At 43.1% G+C, this 20,636-nt stretch overlaps 2 protein-coding genes across 2 annotated transcripts in view; both read left to right on the forward strand.

Annotated features, from left to right (window-relative positions):
• The first annotated feature begins 1,006 nt into the window (after window positions 1–1,006).
• decr1 (2,4-dienoyl CoA reductase 1, mitochondrial) lies at window positions 1,007–8,082 on the forward strand. Its single transcript, XM_075466439.1, has 10 exons — window positions 1,007–1,084; window positions 3,327–3,526; window positions 3,605–3,662; window positions 4,058–4,144; window positions 5,956–6,103; window positions 6,270–6,369; window positions 6,463–6,535; window positions 6,638–6,784; window positions 7,400–7,462; window positions 7,576–8,082. The coding sequence occupies exons 1-10, from the start codon at window positions 1,019–1,021 to the stop codon at window positions 7,633–7,635; spliced, it is 1,002 nt and encodes a 333-aa protein (XP_075322554.1). The 5' UTR covers window positions 1,007–1,018; the 3' UTR covers window positions 7,636–8,082.
• Window positions 8,083–9,122: 1,040 nt separating this feature from the next.
• The window catches only part of gon4lb (gon-4 like b), a 55,547-nt gene continuing 44,033 nt past the window's right edge, over window positions 9,123–20,636 (forward strand). The window contains exons 1-8 of the mRNA XM_075466542.1: window positions 9,123–9,209; window positions 13,897–13,999; window positions 14,086–14,225; window positions 16,218–16,292; window positions 17,344–17,394; window positions 17,476–17,514; window positions 18,475–18,579; window positions 18,656–18,751. Coding sequence (XP_075322657.1) covers window positions 9,174–9,209; window positions 13,897–13,999; window positions 14,086–14,225; window positions 16,218–16,292; window positions 17,344–17,394; window positions 17,476–17,514; window positions 18,475–18,579; window positions 18,656–18,751 — 645 coding nt within the window. The 5' untranslated portion in view covers window positions 9,123–9,173. The remainder of the gene's footprint in view (window positions 9,210–13,896; window positions 14,000–14,085; window positions 14,226–16,217; window positions 16,293–17,343; window positions 17,395–17,475; window positions 17,515–18,474; window positions 18,580–18,655; window positions 18,752–20,636) is intronic.

The following is a 20,636-nucleotide window of genomic DNA, read 5'->3' on the forward strand; positions in this document are numbered from 1 at the left end:
GCAGGTAGCTGATGCTCCACCCTCGGGCTCCTTAATGTATAAAAACACAAACTTATACTCTCATCATCTGTTTCCCACAGCAGAATGGGAAGAGCAATGAGAGAATACGCAGATTGTTCCAAGTTATGATCGTTTCCGTCCATTTAGAACATTTTATTGGAGCCGTTTTATCTGAACATCCACTGGGAAACTTTGGATGATCCCCATAAATATTTATATTTATTTACATATATTTCTATAAATATTTACCTGTACACAGGAAGTGTCATTAAAATTATCCATAAAACTTACCCTGCTAAGCACCATATGGTCAAATTTAAAAGAGACATAAATACTAAAAGCAGTTTCTGTGATGGCCTTCCAGAAACTGTGACGCATCTATTTTGGCCCCGCCCCTTTCACGCATAGCTTTGGGATGGAGTTTAGCAGGTTTATTAATGACCATATTTTAAGGACTTTTTCCTTATGCTGGCAAAATGTTTTATTTTGTTTCTATAGCTTCCCCAGAAAGGATGCTAATTGTTTTTTTTATAATAAACTCATAAATGGAAATTTGCTAATAAAACGCCCTATTTTCCTCATTTTATTAAAGATATAGAACTATATTTTAAATCAATAACAGACTACTAATGAAAAGGCTTTAAGGACAATTTCTATATGTACATCTTTGCATGTTTCCATCTAACAGCCCTGGTTGTTTGTTTGTTTACATAACTGTCATGGTATATTGTTTACTTCATTCGTTTGTTTGTTGTTTCCTTATTTCTGTTTAAATGAAGTATTAATAAAATAAAAAAATTATTTATATATATATAAATAATTTTATGTATGTTTATGTAAACAAACAAACAACCAGGGCTGTTAGATGGAAACATGCAAAGAAGTACATATAGAAATTGTCCTTAAAGCCTTTTCATATATATATATCTATATATATCTATATCTAGATATAGATATAGATAGATAGATAGGTTAGGGTCATATTTTTTTGCTTCCGGTCTGACGTCAGCAGAACAAGATGGCGGCGCTTATGTTTCGGAGGAAAGCGGAGTCCCTGGCAGCGGGATCAACTTCAGCTCTACAGGTGGGAACCGACACCGACTTATTCTGACTTATTCTGACTTATTCTGACATCTTTCTGACCACTTAATGCGGGAATCCGGCAGCTGTGACGTCACACAGAGGAACATAAATATTAAATTTTATTGATCGATCAGAAATCTGCAGTTTGAGCCTCACAGCTGATCAGAACTGATTACAACATAAATCCGGTAAAAGTAAACAAACTAATCAACTTTTCGGAAAGTTTGACCTTTCACCCAGTTTCACCGACTTGGACGTGCACGCGCACGGTCTGTGCAGGATGGCTGCTCCCGTGCGCGCGGGTGCTGTTTGTTTTTAGGGTGATAATGAAGCTGAGTGAAGCTGATACCCCCCCAGATTAAACATTCAAACCAGTTAGTTACCCTAACCCTGTTAAGATCCGATTTATTGGTCATGCATACACACGAAATTTGTCCTCGCTTTTAACCCACCTGTTGACATGCACACGCACGTGCACGGGGTCACACACTCAGAGACAGATGCCAACCTGGAGCGGTGGGCAGCCATGAAGCACCCGGGGAGCATGGGGGGTACGGTGCCTTGCTCAAGGGCACCTCAGCCGTGACAAGGAGGTGGACTGACACCCCTCCAGCTGTCAGTTCCACCAAGCGAGAGTGGGAATCGAACCGCCAACCTTCCGGTTATTGGACGACCGACTCTAACCACTCCTATCCGTTTGTGCTGCTTTGGTTTCTGAGATATCAAAGATTATTCTTGAGTTCATCCAAAGGTCACCGCCCCCCCATCTCGCTCCCAAACAGCAGACGTTTTTAGTGCTCCGTTTGTGCTACTGTACTCTCTGAGTTTAGAACAGGGGGCAGAACGGATGTGAAGTGGCAGATTGTTCCACAGGGTAGGGGCAGTAGAACAGAAGGCCCTATCTCCATGTTTTTAGTCTGGTGTGAGGAACGGAAAGTAGGTCCTTGTCTGAGAAGAAGCCGTGACTGGGAGTAGGAGTGGGTTAGGGTTAGAGGAGGTCAGAGATGTGCTCAGGTGCCAGTGAGTGGAGAGATCTGTAGGTGAAGAGAAGGGTTTTATAGGTTTTATAGGTGCTTTGACTGGGAGCCAGTGAAGTTGCTTTAGGATGGGGGTGATGTTGCTTTAGGATGGGGGTGATGTTGCTTTAGGATGGGGGTGATGTTGCTTTAGGATGGGGGTGATGTTGCTTTAGGATGGGGGTGATGTTGCTTTAGGATGGGGGTGAAGTTGCTTTAGGATGGGGGTGATGTTGCTTTAGGATGGGGGTGATGTTGCTTTAGGATGGGGGTGAAGTTGCTTTAGGATGGGGGTGATGTGCTGCCAGGGCTCGGTGTGAGTTAGCACCCTGGCAGCTGAGTTTTGGTAACCAACCGGTTTGAATGTTTCACCTGGGGGGGGGGGGTGGTATCAGCTTCACTCACTTCTTTGCTGACGTCAGCCTAACAGGCTCCTTCTGGCTTCTGATCTAAAATGTCTAAATCTAAAATGTATGCAAACAACAACAATTTGTGGCTCATAAAACAGCGAGGTCAGAAGTAATGGGACAGCTGAAGCCAGGAGGAACCTGAACCGTTCACCTGCTGTAAGCTCCGCCCCTCACCAGGTGTGTTCAGGACCACTCTGATTACAGCATCACCACAGCTGCTCCTGCTTTCATCAGGTGGCCGGGTTATTACTCAGAGTATTGATGAGCGATGGTAGAAACCCGTGACCCAAACCAGAACTCTGTGCTCTCTCAGTCATGCTTCCGTGGCCCAAACCAGAACTCTGTGCTCTCTCAGTCATGCTTCCGTGGCCCAAACCAGAACTCTGTGCTCTCTCAGTCATGCTTCCGTGGCCCAAACCAGAACTCTGTGCTCTCTCAGTCATGGTTCCGTGGCCCAAACCAGAACTCTGTGCTCTCACAGTCATGGTTCCGTGGCCCAAACCAGAACTCTGTGCTCTCTCAGTCATGGTTCCGTGGCCCAAACCAGAACTCTGTGCTCTCTCAGTCATGCTTCCGTGGCCCAAACCAGAACTCTGTGCTCTCTCAGTCATGCTTCCGTGGCCCAAACCAGAACTCTGTGCTCTCTCAGTCATGCTTCCGTGGCCCAAACCAGAACTCTGTGCTCTCTCAGTCATGGTTCCGTGGCCCAAACCAGAACTCTGTGCTCTCACAGTCATGGTTCCGTGGCCCAAACCAGAACTCTGTGCTCTCTCAGTCATGGTTCCGTGGCCCAAACCAGAACTCTGTGCTCTCTCAGTCATGGTTCCGCAGGTCCGCGGGCCGTCAGTGCAGCTCTCTGCCTCAGTCGAAGTTCTTCGCTCCACTCGAAGGTGCCATGCTGCCGGCAGGAAGCTTCAACAACAAAGTGGCCTTCGTCACCGGAGGTGGGACGGGACTGGGCCGGGCCATGACCACCATGCTGTCCCAGCTGGGAGCCCAGTGCGTCATCGCCAGCAGGTCAGCAGTCACATGACCCACCACGCACACCACGCTCACACATACGGGCTTTAAACTCTGGACTTCCTGTTTGTTCAGGAAGTTGGACGTCCTGCAGCAAACGGCTGAAGAGATCACCAGCCAGACGGGAAACAAGGTGACAAAACAGAACCAGAACCCGTCTGACCCACTATGACCCCGTCTGACCCACTATGACCCCGTCTGACCCACTATGACCCCGTCTGACCCACTATGACCCGTCTGACCCACTATGACCCACTATGACCCGTCTGACCCACTATGACCCACTATGACCCGTCTGACCCACTATGACCCGTCTGACCCACTATGACCCACTATGACCCGTCTGACCCACTATGACCCACTATGACCCACTATGACCCCGTCTGACCCACTATGACCCGTCTGACCCACTATGACCCGTCTGACCCACTATGACCCCGTCTGACCCACTATGACCCGTCTGACCCACTATGACCCGTCTGACCCACTATGACCCGTCTGACCCTGATCCCATCCCCCTGTTCTCAGGTCCATGCGGTCCAGTGTGATGTCAGAGATCCTAAGGCCGTCGCTCACTGCGTGGACCAGATAGAGTCTCTAACTGGACTTCCTGATGTAACTACACACGCCTGTGACACACCTGTAACACGCCGGTAACACACCTGTAACACGCCGGTGACACACCTGTGACACACCTGTGGCACACCTGTAACACACCTGTGAGACACACCTGTGGCACACCTGTAACACACCGGTAACACGCCTGTGACACGCCAGTAACACGCCTGTGACACGCCAGTAACACGCCTGTGACACGCCAGTAACACGCCTGTGACACACCTGTGAGACACACCTGTGACACACCTGTGGCACACCTGTAACACACCGGTAACACGCCTGTGACACGCCAGTAACACGCCTGTGACACGCCAGTAACACGCCTGTGACACACCTGTGAGACACACCTGTGGCACACCTGTGACACACCTGTGAGACACACCTGTGACACACCTGTGAGACACACCTGTGAGACACACCTGTGGCACACCTGTAACACACCTGTGAGACACACCTGTGACACACCTGTGAGACACACCTGTGACACACCTGTGAGACACACCTGTGACACACCTGTGAGACACACCTGTGGCATACCTGTAACACACCTGTGAGACACACCTGTAACACACCTGTGAGACACACCTGTGAGACACACCTGTAACACACCTGTTACACACACACACACCTGTGACACACCTGTGAGACACACCTGTGGCACACCGGTAACACACCGGTAACACACCTGTGACACACCTGTGGCACACCTGTGGCACGCCTGTGACACACCTGTGGCACACCTGTGACACGCCTGTGGCACACCTGTGACACACACCTGTTACACGCACACACACCTGTGACACACCTGTGAGACACACCGGTGACACGCCTGTAACACACCTGTGAGACACACCGGTGACACGCCTGTAACACGCCTGTGACACACCTGTGAGACACACCTGTGAGACACACCTGTGACACGCATGTAATACGCCTTTGGCACACATGAGACACACCTGTGACACGCATGTAATACGCCTTTGGCACACATGTGACACACCTGTTACACACACACACACCTGTGACACGCCTGTGACACACCTGTGACACGCCTGTGGCACACCTGTGACACACCTGTGGCACACCTGTGGCACACCTGTGGCACACCTGTGGCACACCTGTGACACACCTGTGGCACACCTGTGGCACACCTGTGGCACACTTGTGACACGCCTGTGACACACCTGTGGCACACCTGTGGCACACCTGTGGCACACTTGTGACACGCCTGTGACACACCTGTGACACACACCTGTTACACGCACACACACCTGTGACACACCTGTGGCACACCTGTTACACACACCTGTGACACACCTGTGAGACACACCTGTGGCACACCTGTTACACACACCTGTGACACGCCTGTGACACACCTGTGACACACCTGTGGCACACCTGTGACACACCTGTAACACGCCTGTGACACACCTGTGACACACCTGTGACACACCTGTGACACACCTGTGACACACCTGTGACACGCCTGTGACACACCTGTGACACACCTGTGACACGCCTGTGACACACCTGTGACACGCCTGTGACACACACACACACCTTTGACACGCCTGTGACACGTCTGTGACACGCCTGTGACACACACACACACACACCTGTGACACACCTGTGACACACACACACACACACACACACCTGTGACACACACACACACACCTGTGACACACACACACACACCTGTGACACCACTGTGTGTTACACATTAATCTACAATGTCCCGTTGGTAAATAAATCCATAAAAACTAAACCGTCCCTGTTTGTGATGTGTTGTCTCCTGATTGGTTCAGGTCATCATCAACAACGCCGCAGGAAACTTTGTCTGTCCGTCAGAACGCCTGACGCCAAACGGCTGGAAGAGCATCACCGACATCGTCCTCAACGGGACGGCGTTTGTCACTTTGGAGCTGGGAAAGAGACTGATCCAGAACCAGAAAGGTCAGAGGTTAGGGACTGATCCAGAACCAGAAAGGTCAGAGGTCAGGGACTGATCCAGAACCAGAAAGGTCAGAGGTCAGGGACTGATCCAGACTGGTTTTCAGGATGTTTTATTGTCTGATATTCTTGTTGTTTATTGTTGTTGTTGTTGTTGTTGTTTACTCAGGAGCCTCCTTCCTCGCCATCACCACCATCTACGCTGAGTCTGGTTCTGGTTTTGTGGCTCCGAGTGCGTCGGCGAAGGCCGGAGTTGAGGCGCTGTACAAGTCAGTTTGACCTTTAACACGTCAATCGGATGGGCTGCAGTGTCAGGGCAACAGCTGGTTGCCATGGTAACGGGTGTTCTTACTGTGCATCAGGTCTCTGGCAGCAGAGTGGGGTCGCTACGGCAACAGGTTTAACATCATCCAGCCGGGGCCAATCAGAACAAAGGTACTAACCCTAACCCTAACCAAGGTACCGCCTGCACGTTTCTCTGGTCTTTCTCTGTTGTTGTTTACTTTTGTTTGTTGTTCCTTTGTTTGTGATGTCCAGGGAGCCTTCAGCCGTCTGGACCCCACCGGATCCTTTGAGAAGGCCATGATGAACCGTATCCCGGTGGGTCGGCTCGGAAAACCAGAAGAACTCGCCAACCTGGCAACTTACATGAGCAGCGACTACGCCACCTGGATGTCCGGAGCCGTGAGTTCGGACTGGTTTAAGGACTGGGTTTATAAATCAGAAATAAATAATCAGAAAAATAAAAATAAACAAACACTGTGAAACTTGTGACAGAACTGACAGGGAAAAAAGTAACTGAAATTTAAACTAATGAAATCGTTCCATAGAATAAAAAATGAAAAATCTAAGCCGATGAACAGAAGCTGCTCCTCATCAAATAGAAAAAAATCTGTATTTTGTTTGTTACAGATCGGTTCTGTGGAACCGATGATTCCACAACCCTGAATATTTAACATGTTTCTCAGCAGGTAAAAACTGCCCCTCACAACATGCCCGACTTGTTAGATTTCATCGTGTGCAGGGGTGGGACAGAGGGACAAGTTTGGAAACGATTACCTCAGTTTTCTTTTCATTTGACTGGAGGGAGCCTCTAGCATCATCAGATGTAAAACTTTAGTTCATGTAACAGAGGTGAGATGGACAGGATGGGGCCCAGGATGGGGCCCTGGGGGACGCCAGATCTGATGGCAGCAAAGGATGTTGAGCAGCTTCCTGTTCTGACTGAGACGGGAATGAGTGAACTGTTGGTTCTGGTCCACAGCCCAGTCAGAGTGTAACTGTTTCATCTCTTTCCAGGTGATTCGCTTTGATGGTGGAGAGTACGTGTCGATGGCCGGAGAGTTTAACGAGCTGCGCAGGGTGAGTGCCCAGAAACACGGTTACCACGGTTACCTGTGTTTCAGGCGGGTCGGTTCACAGGAACCGGGCTGCAGAACTGAACCCACACCTTGATGACCTGGTTTGTGTTTCAGGTGACTCCAGATCAGTGGAAGATGATGGAGGCCATGATCAGAAGCACCAAAGGATCATAAAATGCTGACATTCCATTGGACCTCAGTAACCAATCAGATGACTTTGTTTTGACCCGCTGATTCCTCATGAGGGCACAGTGTGAGCTGCATGAGCTGAGAATAGAAATTATAATAAACGATGATCAGTTAACTGATCAACAGGAAGCAGCTGCTGGTTGGTGAGACTCTGCAGATGCTCAGTCGAAGCAAAGATATTTGATAATAAATCGGTGAAACTGAGAAGTTGGGGAATTTAATTTCCCTTCACTGATTAGGAGGTAAGCAGCAGGACGAGTTTGTTTGTGGGGTTAACAGGAAGGAGGGTGGAGCCTGATCCAGTTCTGCTGAATCAGCATTTCCATCAGTCTGAAAGAGATGTCACATCAAAGCATAAATAACTTGGATAACATCTGTTTGAAGATATACTGCACATGAAGCTCCAAATAAAATTGCAGTGATTAACATGAAGATTGCATTTCCTTGTTCAACACAAACGATGATGACTGTTAAAGGATAACTGCGGTATTTTCAACATTAAGCCTCTTTTCTGAGTCGTCTGCAATGTTTTAGAACCCCCCTCACCGCTTTTTTGATGTTTACTGCTGTCTCCGGTATTTGCCTAATTTTGATTCTTCTCAACCTGCTTCAGAATGGCAAGTCGTGCGCATGTCCAAAAAGGTCCGTAAAAGGACCATAAACGTCCGTTTTCAAAATCATCAACTCACCGGAGTGGTTACTGGTGTGCACTGGTAATCCATATCAAATTTCGTGGCGAAAAGTTGCTTCTGTCGTGTTTTATTTGACATTTTGTACTGGATGTTCGTTGATATCACTCCGCCACCGCTAAGAAAATAGTGCGAGCATGAACGAGCTGCCAAATAAAACACGACAGAAGCAACTTTTCGCAACGAAATTTGATATGAATTACCAGTGCACACCAGTAACCACTTTTACGGACATGCGCATGACTTGCCGTTCTGAAGCAGGTTGAGAAGAATCAAAATTAGGCAAATACCGGAGACAGCACTATATCTGGTTCAAACTGGGTTAAAGCACCTATAACTGGTTCTAACTGGGTTCAGACCACCTATAACTGGTTCTAACTGGGTTCAGACCACCTATAACTGGTTCAAACTGGGTTAAAGCACCTATAACTGGTTCTAACTGGGTTCAGACCACCTATAACTGGTTCAAACTGGGTTAAAGCACCTATAAATGGTTCAAACTGGGTTCAGACCACCTATAACCGGTTCAAACTGGTATCAGACCACCTATAACTGGTTCAAACTGGGTTCAGACCACCTATAACTGGTTCAGAACAGAAATGAACTGAGCTCTTATTCTGAAGGAGTGCGGCCGGAAGTGGGATTGTTATGAACGGAACAGAAGCTAACGGAGCTCTTATTCTGAAGGACCGCGACCGGAAGTGGGATTGTTATGAACGGAACAGAAACCAACAGAAGCTAACGGAGCTCTTATTCTGAAGGACCGCGGCCGGAAGTGGGATTGTTATGAACGGAACAGAAGCTAACGGAGCTAACAGCTAACGGAGCTAACGGATGGTGCCTGAGTTTCGGAGGGCTCCCGACTTCACGGTTAGTTTCTCTCTTCTCGTCCATTAACGGGCTGCTTCTCTTCCTGAATGGTTCCGGTTCTGTTTCGTGACGCTGTGTGCAAAGTTGGCGCCAAACTAATGAGCTGTGCGGGTGCTCAGTTGAACTATGTGTTAGCTTAGCTTCGGTTAGCTGCCGGCTAACTGTTCTGAGGAGGTTCTGAGCCCTAAAATCCCCACAAGCTGGATCTGGATCTCCGGAAGAATCCTCAGACACGCTGCTGTCTCCACCTGAAGGAACCCAGCTGGGTTAGGAAAGATGTTCACATGTATATATATATATATGTTATATATATATATGTTATATATATATTTATATACATATATACATGAACATCTCTCCTTCAGTTCAGGATATTTCTGTCTGAACTCGGACCTCTGAGCCTGATTCATGTCACCCTGGAGGTCTGTAAATCAGCATAAAATCATACAGAACTGGGGTGGGCGATATGGGGAAAAAGTTGTATCACTATATATTTGTTTTATATATCAGTCGATATCGATATATGAAACGAATCTCTATTTTGTGAATTTTAAATGTGAATTAAATTCCCCGTTACTCTTATTTGAGATTTAAAGATATCAGAAGGTTCATTTCTAATCTTTTGCAACACAATAAGCTGCATTAATATCAGTCTGTTATTATAAGGCTCATAAGGCTCATAAGGATCATAGATCATAAGGATCATAAGGATCATTAGGATCATAGATCATAAGGATCATAAGGATCATAGATCATAAGGATCATTAGGATCATAAGGATCATAGATCATAAGAATCATAAGGATCATAGATCATAAGGATCATTAGGATCATAAGGATCATAGATCATTAGGATCATAAGGATCATAGATCATAAGGATCATTAGGATCATAGATCATTAGGATCATTAGGATCATAGATCATAAGGATCATTAGGATCATTAGGATCATAGATCATAAGGATCATTAGGATCATAGATCATAAGGATCATTAGGATCATTAGGATCATAGATCATAAGGATCATTAGGATCATAGATCATAAGGATCATTAGGATCATAGATCATAAGGATCATTAGGATCATAAGGATCATAGATCATAAGGATCATAGATCATAAGGATCATTAGGATCATAGATCATAAGGATCATTAGGATCATAGATCATAAGGATCATAAGGATCATTAGGATCATAAGGATCATAGATCATAAGGATCATAGATCATAAGGATCATTAGGATCATAGATCATAAGGATCATAAGGATCATTAGGATCATAAGGATCATAGATCATAAGGATCATAGATCATAAGGATCATTAGGATCATTAGGATCATAGATCATTAGGATCATAAGGATCATAGATCATAAGGATCATTAGGATCATAAGGATCATAGATCATTAGGATCATAGATCATTAGTATCATAGATCATTAGGATCATTAGGATCATAGATCATAAGGATCATTAGGATCATAAGGATCATTAGGATCATTAGGATCATAGATCATAAGAATCATTAGGATCATAGATCATAAGGATCATTAGGATCATAGATCGTAAGGATCATTAGGATCATAAGGATCATTAGGATCATAGATCATAAGGATCATTAGGATCATAGATCATATGGATCATTAGGATCATAGATCATAAGAATCATTAGGATCATAGATCATAAGGATCATTAGGATCATAGATCGTAAGGATCATTAGGATCATAAGGATCATTAGGATCATAGATCATAAGGATCATTAGGATCATTAGGATCATAGATCATAAGGATCATTAGGATCATAAGGATCATAAGGATCATGGATCATAAGGATCATAGATCATAAGGATCATTAGGATCATTAGGATCATAGATCATAAGGATCATTAGGATCATAGATCATAAGGATCATAAGGCTCATAGATCATAAGGATCATAGATCATAAGGATCATAGATCATAAGGATCATTAGGATCATTAGGATCATAAGGATCATAAGGATCATTAGGATCATAGATCATAAGGATCATAGATCATAAGGATCATTAGGATCATAGATCATAAGGATCATTAGGATCATAGATCATAAGGATCATAGATCATAAGGATCATAAGGATCATTAGGATCATAGATCATAAGGATCATTAGGATCATAGATCATAAGGATCATAAGGCTCATAGATCATAAGGATCATAGATCATAAGGATCATTAGGATCATAGATCATAAGGATCATAGATCATAAGGATCATTAGGATCATAGATCATAAGGATCATAAGGCTCATAGATCATAAGGATCATAGATCATAAGGATCATTAGGATCATAGATCATAAGGATCATAAGGCTCATAGATCATAAGGATCATAGATCATAAGGATCATAGATCATAAGGATCATAAGGCTCATAGATCATAAGGATCATAGATCATAAGGATCATAGATCATAAGGATCATTAGGATCATAGATCATAAGGATCATAAGGATCATAGATCATAAGGATCATAGATCATAAGGATCATTAGGATCATAGATCATAAGGATCATAAGGATCATAAGGATCATAGATCATTAGGATCATAGATCATAAGGATCATAGATCATAAGGATCATAAGGATCATAGATCATAGATCATAAGGATCATAGATCATAAGGATCATTAGGATCATAGATCATAAGGATCATAAGGATCATAGATCATAAGGATCATTAGGATCATAGATCATAAGGATCATTAGGATCATTAGGATCATAGATCATAAGGATCATAAGGATCATTAGGATCATAGATCATTAGGATCATAGATCATAAGGATCATAGATCATAAGGATCATTAGGATCATTAGGATCATAAGGATCATAGATCATAAGGATCATTAGGATCATAAGGATCATAGATCATAAGGATCATTAGGATCATAGATCATAAGGATCATAGATCATAAGGATCATTAGGATCATAGATCATAAGGATCATAGATCATAAGGATCATTAGGATCATAGATCGTAAGGATCATAGATCATTAGGATCATAGATCGTAAGGATCATAGATCATTAGGATCATTAGGATCATTAGGATCATTAGGATCATAGATCGTAAGGATCATAGATCATTAGGATCATTAGGATCATAGATCGTAAGGATCATAGATCATAAGGATCATAGATCATAAGGATCATTAGGATCATAGATCGTAAGGATCATAGATCATTAGGATCATAGATCGTAAGGATCATAGATCATTAGGATCATAGATCATAAGGATCATTAGGATCATTAGGATCATAGATCATAAGGATCATTAGGATCATAAGGATCATTAGGATCGTAAGGATCATAGATCATTAGGATCATTAGGATCATTAGGATCATAGATCGTAAGGATCATAGATCATAAGGATCATTAGGATCATTAGGATCATAAGGATCATTAGGATCATTAGGATCATAGATCATAAGGATCATAGATCATAAGGATCATTAGGATCGTAAGGATCATTAGGATCATTAGGATCATAGATCATAAGGATCATTAGGATCATAGATCATAAGGATCATTAGGATCGTAAGGATCATTAGGATCATTAGGATCATAGATCATAAGGATCATAGATCATAAGGATCATTAGGATCGTAAGGATCATTAGGATCATTAGGATCATTAGGATCATAGATCGTAAGGATCATAGATCATAAGGATCATTAGGATCATAGATCATAAGGATCATAAGGATCATTAGGATCATAAGGATCATTAGGATCATTAGGATCATAAGGATCATAGGCTCATAAGGCTCATAAGTCTTTGTCATTGGCTGTTCGTATTGTCTTTTAAATGATGGCTGAACGTAATCTATCAAAGGATATCGACCATGTTTCATATCTCTATCGAGGAAAAGTTATGGTTTTATCGCCCCGCCCTGCAGAACATGTTTGATTTGCCATCTGAAGCGTTAAACAGACGGGCTGTATGTCAACAACAACAACAACAACAACAACAACAACATACTTATGGGACGTCCCAAAGCCAGCAGTTAAAGATATAAATGGTCATCGTTTGGCTGATGATGTCATATGTCCATGGAGAGGAGAGCGAGGACGCTGATGGTTCAGAGGTTCAGAGACGTTTCAGGGCCGTCCCCCTGGTTCTGTTCTGGGTTCTGATTGGCTCTGATTGATGGTTCTGATTGATGGTTCTGATTGATGGTTCTGATTGATGGCTCTGATTGATGGCTCTGATTGATGGTTATGATTGATGGCTCTGATTGGCTCTGATTGATGGTTCTGATTGGCTCTGATTGATGGTTCTGATTGACTCTGATTGATGGTTCTGATTGGCTCTGATTGATGGTTCTGATTGACTCTGATTGATGGTTCTGATTGACTCTGATTGATGGCTCTGATTGGCTCTGATTGATGACTCTGATTGACTCTGATTGATGGTTCTGATTGACTCTGATTGATGGCTCTGATTGGCTCTGATTGATGGTTCTGATTGACTCTGATTGATGGTTTTGATTGACTCTGATTGATGGTTCTGATTGACTCTGATTGATGGTTCTGATTGGCTCTGATTGATGGCTCTAATTGGCTCTGATTGATGGTTCTGATTGGCTCTGATTGGCTCTGATTGATGGCTCTAATTGGCTCTGATTGATGGTTCTGATTGGCTCTGTGTTCCAGAGGATGGAGCGGCGGCGCCCAGCGGAGGACGATGTCTGTCCTTTGTTGGTTAAATCTGCGAGACGGTCGGATGCCACAGCTGAGGTCACACAGGAGGACTTAGGTGAGTTCAGGGGGACAGGTGCACACCTGAGGGGGGCGGAGCTTCTGTGGGGGTCACACCTCAGTGACCTTCTGCCTCCTGCTCAGGTGGCAGAGCGGCGCCTCAGAACCCGGCGGCCACGGGGGCGGAGTCCAGCGAGGACGAGCTGGGACGACTGGACATCGATCTAAACAGGAAGTCCAGGCGGCTCAACCTGACGTCCAGCAACGTGCGCGCCATCCTGCACGTGAGCAGCACGCACGCACTAACGTGCACATTTCACAGATCAGGACATAATAAACTCACCATGTCCTCAGCAGGTGTTAAAACTCCAGCCGAGTCATACACCGAGTCATTATTTAGAGTCATTATTTATATACCGAGTCATTATTCAGAGTCATTATTTATATACCGAGTCATTATTTATACACCGAGTCATTATTTAGAGTCATTATTTATATACCGAGTCATTATTTAGAGTCATTATTTATACACCGAGTCATTATTTAGAGTCATTATTTATACACCGAGTCATTATTTAGAGTCACTATTTATATACCGAGTCATTATTTAGAGTCACTATTTATACACCGAGTCATTATTTAGAGTCATTATTTATATACCGAGTCATTATTTATACACCGAGTCATTATTTAGAGTCATTATTTATATACCGAGTCATTATTTAGAGTCATTATTTATACACCGAGTCATTATTTAGAGTCATTATTTATATACCGAGTCATTATTTAGAGTCATTATTTATACACCGAGTCATTATTTATACACCGAGTCATTATTTAGAGTCATTATTTATACACCGAGTCATTATTTATACACCGAGTCATTATTTAGAGTCATTATTTATACACCGAGTCATTATTTATACACTGAGTCATTATTTAGTCATTATTTATATACCGAGTCATTATTTAGAGTCATTATTTATACACCGAGTCATTATTTATACACCGAGTCATTATTTATACACTGAGTCATTATTTAGTCATTATTTATATACCGAGTCATTATTTAGAGTCATTATTTATACACCGAGTCATTATTTATACACCGAGTCATTATTTAGAGTCATTATTTATATACCGAGTCAATATTTAGAGTCATTATTTATACACCGAGTCATTATTTAGAGTCATTATTTATATACCGAGTCATTATTTATATACCGAGTCATTATTTATACACCGAGTCATTATTTAGAGTCATTATTTATATACCGAGTCATTATTTAGAGTCATTATTTATACACCGAGTCATTATTTAGAGTCATTATTTATATACCGAGTCATTATTTAGAGTCATTATTTATACACCGAGTCATTATTTATACACCGAGTCATTATTTAGAGTCATTATTTATACACCGAGTCATTATTTATACACTGAGTCATTATTTAGTCATTATTTATATACCGAGTCATTATTTAGAGTCATTATTTATACACCGAGTCATTATTTATACACTGAGTCATTATTTAGTCATTATTTATATACCGAGTCATTATTTAGAGTCATTATTTATACACCGAGTCATTATTTATACACCGAGTCATTATTTAGAGTCATTATTTATACACCGAGTCATTATTTAGAGTCATTATTTATACACCGAGTCATTATTTATACACCGAGTCATTATTTATACACCGAGTCATTATTTATACACCGAGTCATTATTTATATACCGAGTCATTATTTATACACCGAGTCATTATTTATACACAGAGTCATTTGTTTCTGTCGTACTTTAAATTTTATTGATCTCTTTATTTCCTACACATTTTATTTCATTTTAGTAATTTATCTGAGTTATACATGTATTTACTTTTGTTATTTCCTCATTTTCTCTCCCTTTTTGTTTCTTTTTTTTTTTGTCTTTCCATGTTTTTGCATTCTTCATTCCTCTGAAAACGTGAATCTGGTGAACGACCTAAAGATAATGAGACGTGTGATGAACAAACTGCTCACAAACACATAAAAATAAAGCACATAAGTGACATGTTAAAGTAAAACCGTGAACAGTATTCCAGGTGAGTTTCAGGCCCATGGATCTGTGTAATGAAGTGAGGGAACCCCATAAACGCATAGTTTACACTTCTTCAGTTTTACTGAGAGCTGGTGAGGAGCAGAGGAACTTATTATGTCCTGATATGTTGAGCTTTGACAGAAAAGTGAATGACTGAGTGTGATGTTTCCTCTGTGAATGATGCTGATCCAGGAGGTGATAACCCATGAGCACGTGGTGGCCATGATGAAAGCAGCCATCAGAGACACTCAGGACCTGCCCATGTTTGTGAGTCTGCTTTTATTCTCTCAGAAAGAAAACGTGAGGAAAGATTTTTATAATTCATAAAAACAAACATGATTCAGATTTGTTTCCTTCGATGGTTTTGAAGTGAATAAACTCAGCTGTGTGGAGTCACCAGAGGGGGCGCTGTAGGCTGTGCTTTTGGTGGCTGTAATTCAGGGGAAGAAGTAGTTGTTCTAACAGGAAACAAACCAGGGCTGTGTTCGAAACCGCCTACTACATACTACATACTGCATACTACATACCGCATATTACATACTGCATACTACATACTACACACTACATTACATCACATTACGGTCATTTTGCAGACGCTTTTAACCAAAGCGACTTACAATAAGTGCGTTCAACATCGGTAGGCAAAAGAACTTCAGGTCACAAGAAATCATAAGTGCATTTCCTTCTAATACCAAACAGCTAAGAGCAAAACTAGTGCTAGAGTAAGTGCGATAACCAACCAGCCTCTCACCAACTGCACACCAGTCACAGCGGGGTGGGGATGCAAACCCTGGTTCGGGTAGGGGGAGACATAAAAGAGGTAAGAAAAGCAGGAATGGGATGCAAACCCTGGTTCATACATACTGCATACTACATACTACATACTGCATACCGCCTACTACATACTACATACTGCATACCGCCTACTACATACTACATACTGCATACCGCCTACTACATACTACATACTGCATACCGCCTACTACATACTACATACTGCATACCGCATACTACATACTACATACTGCATACTGCATACTACATACTACATACTACATACTACATAGTACATACTACATACTGCATAGTACATAGTACATACTACATACTACATACTGCATACTACATACTCATCGATCAGACAGTATGCAGAGCGTTTACCCACAATTCAGGTGCTGTTGGATTGATACTTTTGATGAAAGCTGATCCATAAACTGTTTGATTCTGAATAACTAATTTAGCTATTGATTAAACTGATGTGATCAGTGATCAATACATAAACTCAGTGATCTCTGTGTGATCATCTGTCTTCCGTTAGGAGCCGAAAATGACCAGGTCCAGACTGAAACAGGCCGTCCAGCACGAGCAGGTGAGCTGAATCGGATCAGAACCAGAACTGGTCTCACCTTCTGTTACCTGTCTGTCTCACATGTTCTTCTGTTTGTTTCAGCCTCTGAGGTGGAGTCAGTCAGCTGTTAATAAACTAAAGGTAATATCTGACTCTTAATCACCTTCATCACTCTCCCTGACTCTTTATGTCCCACTTTTTGCCTCTGACTCTTAGTCTCTGGCTCTTTGCCTCCCTGACTCTTTGTCTTTGACTCTTTGCCTCTTTGCCTCTCTGACTCTTTGTATTTGACTCTTTGCCTCCCTGACTCTGTCTTTGAATCTTTGCCTCTGATTCTTTGCCTCTCTGACTCTTTGCCTCCCTGACTCTTTGTGTCTGACTCTCTGCCTCCCTGACTCTTTGCCTCTGACTCTTTGTCTCTGACTCTCTGCCTCCCTGACTCTTTGTGTCTGACTCTCTGCCTCCCTGACTCTTTGCCTCCCTGGCTCTTTGTCTTTGAATCTTTGCCTCTCTGATTCTTTGCCTCGCTGACTCTTTGTCCCTGACTCTTTGCCTCCCTGACTCTTTGTCTCTGACTCTTTGCCTCCCTGACTCTTTGGCTCTGACTCGTTGTCTCTCTGACTCTTTGCCTCCCTGACTCTTCGTCTTTGAATCTTTGCCTCGCTGACTCTTTGTCCCTGACTCTTTGTATCTGACTCTTTGCCTCCCTGACTCTTTGTCTCTGACTCTCTGGCTCTTTGCCTCCCTGACTCTTTGTCTTTGACTCTTTGCCTCTCTGACTCTTTGCCTCCCTGACTCTTTGTCTTTGAATCTTTGCCTCTCTGATTCTTTGCCTCGCTGACTTTTTGTCTTTGACTCTTTGCCCCTCTGACTCTTTGTCTCTCTGACTCTTTGCCTCCCTGACTCTTTGTCGTTGAATATTTGCCTCTCTGATTCTTTGCCTCTCTGACTCTTTGCCTCTCTGACTCTTTGTCTCTCTGACTCTTTGCCTCCCTGACTCTTTGTCTCTGAGTCTTTGTCTCTGACTCTTTGCCTCTGACTCTTTGCCTCTCTGACTCTTTGCCTCTGACTCTTTGCCTCTCTGCCTCTTTGTCTCCTCAGCGTCCTCAGTTTGTCGACATCGATCTGGAGGAAGACGAGGACTCCTCTGATGAAGAGTATTGTCCTGATGATGAAGAGGAGGAGGACGAGGACACAGCGGAGGAGGTGACTGTGGTTCCGTCTCCTGATGCCTAAACCCTAACCCCGAACATTCCTCTAACATCCATGTTTCTGTGTTCAGACCATCCTGAGTGACGGGGACAGCCTGGCTTCTCCTCCCAGAGTTCATCCTCAGCCCAAACCTCCAGAGGATCAGAGGACCCAGGAGCCCCCCCAGGTAAAAGGCATAAAATGATGAATAAAAAGGAGACTGATAAAGAGATCTCCAGCTGAACCTTCTCCACTCTGTCTCCATAAGCAACACAGCAGGTTACTTTGTTATAAACAGACCACTTACAAAGTTTACAGGGAGATTATCAGGATAAATCAGCTCTTTGTGGGGAAAATAATGAAGTTCATTAGTTCAGCTCACATTTAAATAAAAATTAAATAAATTATGTATCTGTATCTGTCTGATGCAGTCGGTCCAACAGAACTTTATTCATGTTACATTAACTCCTGGTGGTGTCAGGGGTCCTGGGTGGGTGGTCTCTGCTGGGGAAGCTCCACATCGTTTAGGCTGTTTTCAGCGGTTCAGAGCCGAACTTCCAAAACTACAAAGTGACTCCAATCATTAACCCTCTAACCGCCAAAGTCGCAGAATTGCGACATGACGTCACCATAAACAAAACAGTCTGCAGATAAAATAAACGGGCTTTAAGGTGTTCAGTCCTCCTACCACTAGTTGGCAAACATGTTACCCTTTCAAACAAGACCAAGCTCACGTCATTTTATAGTCATTTTGTAGTTCACAGTGTTTTTATAAGGCAGTGCAAAAAAGCCGCGCTAGCTCAGACACGGAAGTAGTTATTCAGAGCTTTTCTGTAGAGATGTGCGAGTCGAATTTTTATTGTCAGCGAACTATTAGTGAGTTTTTAACACCATGGCTTGTAAGAAGTTGAACCGTGCGGAAGCATTGAGCATGCTATTTGCCGATTCCGACTCCGAAGGAGAGTTTTTACCTCGTGAGGAGGAGGATCGGACGAGCGCTCATGCTTCCCACGGTGAAACTTCCGAAGGCAATGGTGCCGGCATGCGAAGCGAGGCTGTTCTCCAAGCACACACACACACTCCAACTCATTCGGTGCCGTTATCCAACCTCAATGGAGTGGGTGGTGGTGGGGAACGCGGTCGCAGTGTCCGTAGAGGTGGTGGTCGAGGAATCAGGGGTGGGAGAAGTGGGTCTGGTATCTTTAGCATGCGCTCTCTCCATCCAGCCCCCGGTGCCGCGGCGCGCCTATCCGCCAGCGCAATGATCCTGACATTTTACCACTTGTTTTATTATTGTATTCCTCATTCCTGATCATTATGAATAAGGTTGAACAGGTTAAAAAAAAAAAAAATCAATTCAATGTCTTCCACTTCTTGCATGTGTTTTCCTACTCTGTGGTAGCCTAATGATGACAGTATTTTACCACTTTCTCCTGTTTTATTGTTGGTTTCCTCCTTATGAATTATGGTAAAAGACAGAAAAATGAAAATAAGTTCAAACATCAAGTCAATATCCACCATTTCCTGAAAAAATATAGGCAACTTTTCGCATGCGTTTTCCTACTTTATGGTAATGATGATATAGTAATATTTTACTACATTATTCTGTTTTATTGTTGCTTTCCTGTTCCCTGATCATCATAGATGATGATAAATAGACAAAAAGAAAAAAAAGTTTTAAAAAAACAAGTTCATAATCACTCACTTCCAATATTTCCTGAACATAATGAGATTCAAAATGGCTGCCACCTAATGACGTCATAATATGCAAATTCGATCAATAATTTCATACCCCACATAAACTATGGATCATGGGCAACATTTTTCTAATGTACAGTAGGCATCTATCTTTAACCCCCTTTCAGCCACCAGCTTTGGAAATATTAATGTCAAAATCCAGTATTTTCAAAAAACAATCTTGGCGCCTAAAGGGTTAATGAACCATCATCATCATTCATCCTTTTTAACCCCCTCACCCTCTTTCTGTTCCCCCTTAATCCAATTCCTGAGTCCTTAGTCCTGAATCCCTCTCACCTCGTGACGCTGTTCATTGATGTCAAACCAGCTCAGGA

This window comes from Odontesthes bonariensis, chromosome 5 (genome assembly GCF_027942865.1).
Source record: "Odontesthes bonariensis isolate fOdoBon6 chromosome 5, fOdoBon6.hap1, whole genome shotgun sequence".
Lineage (NCBI taxonomy): Eukaryota > Metazoa > Chordata > Actinopteri > Atheriniformes > Atherinopsidae > Odontesthes > Odontesthes bonariensis.

Coding starts and splice junctions, on each gene's coding strand:
- decr1 (XM_075466439.1), top strand. CDS start 1,019: ATGGCGGCGCTTATGTTTCGGAGGAAAGCGGAGTCCCTGGCAGCGGGA. Junction 1,085..3,326: donor GATCAACTTCAGCTCTACAG/GTGGGAACCGAC, acceptor GTGCTCTCTCAG/TCATGGTTCCGCAGGTCCGC. Junction 3,527..3,604: donor CAGTGCGTCATCGCCAGCAG/GTCAGCAGTCAC, acceptor CTGTTTGTTCAG/GAAGTTGGACGTCCTGCAGC.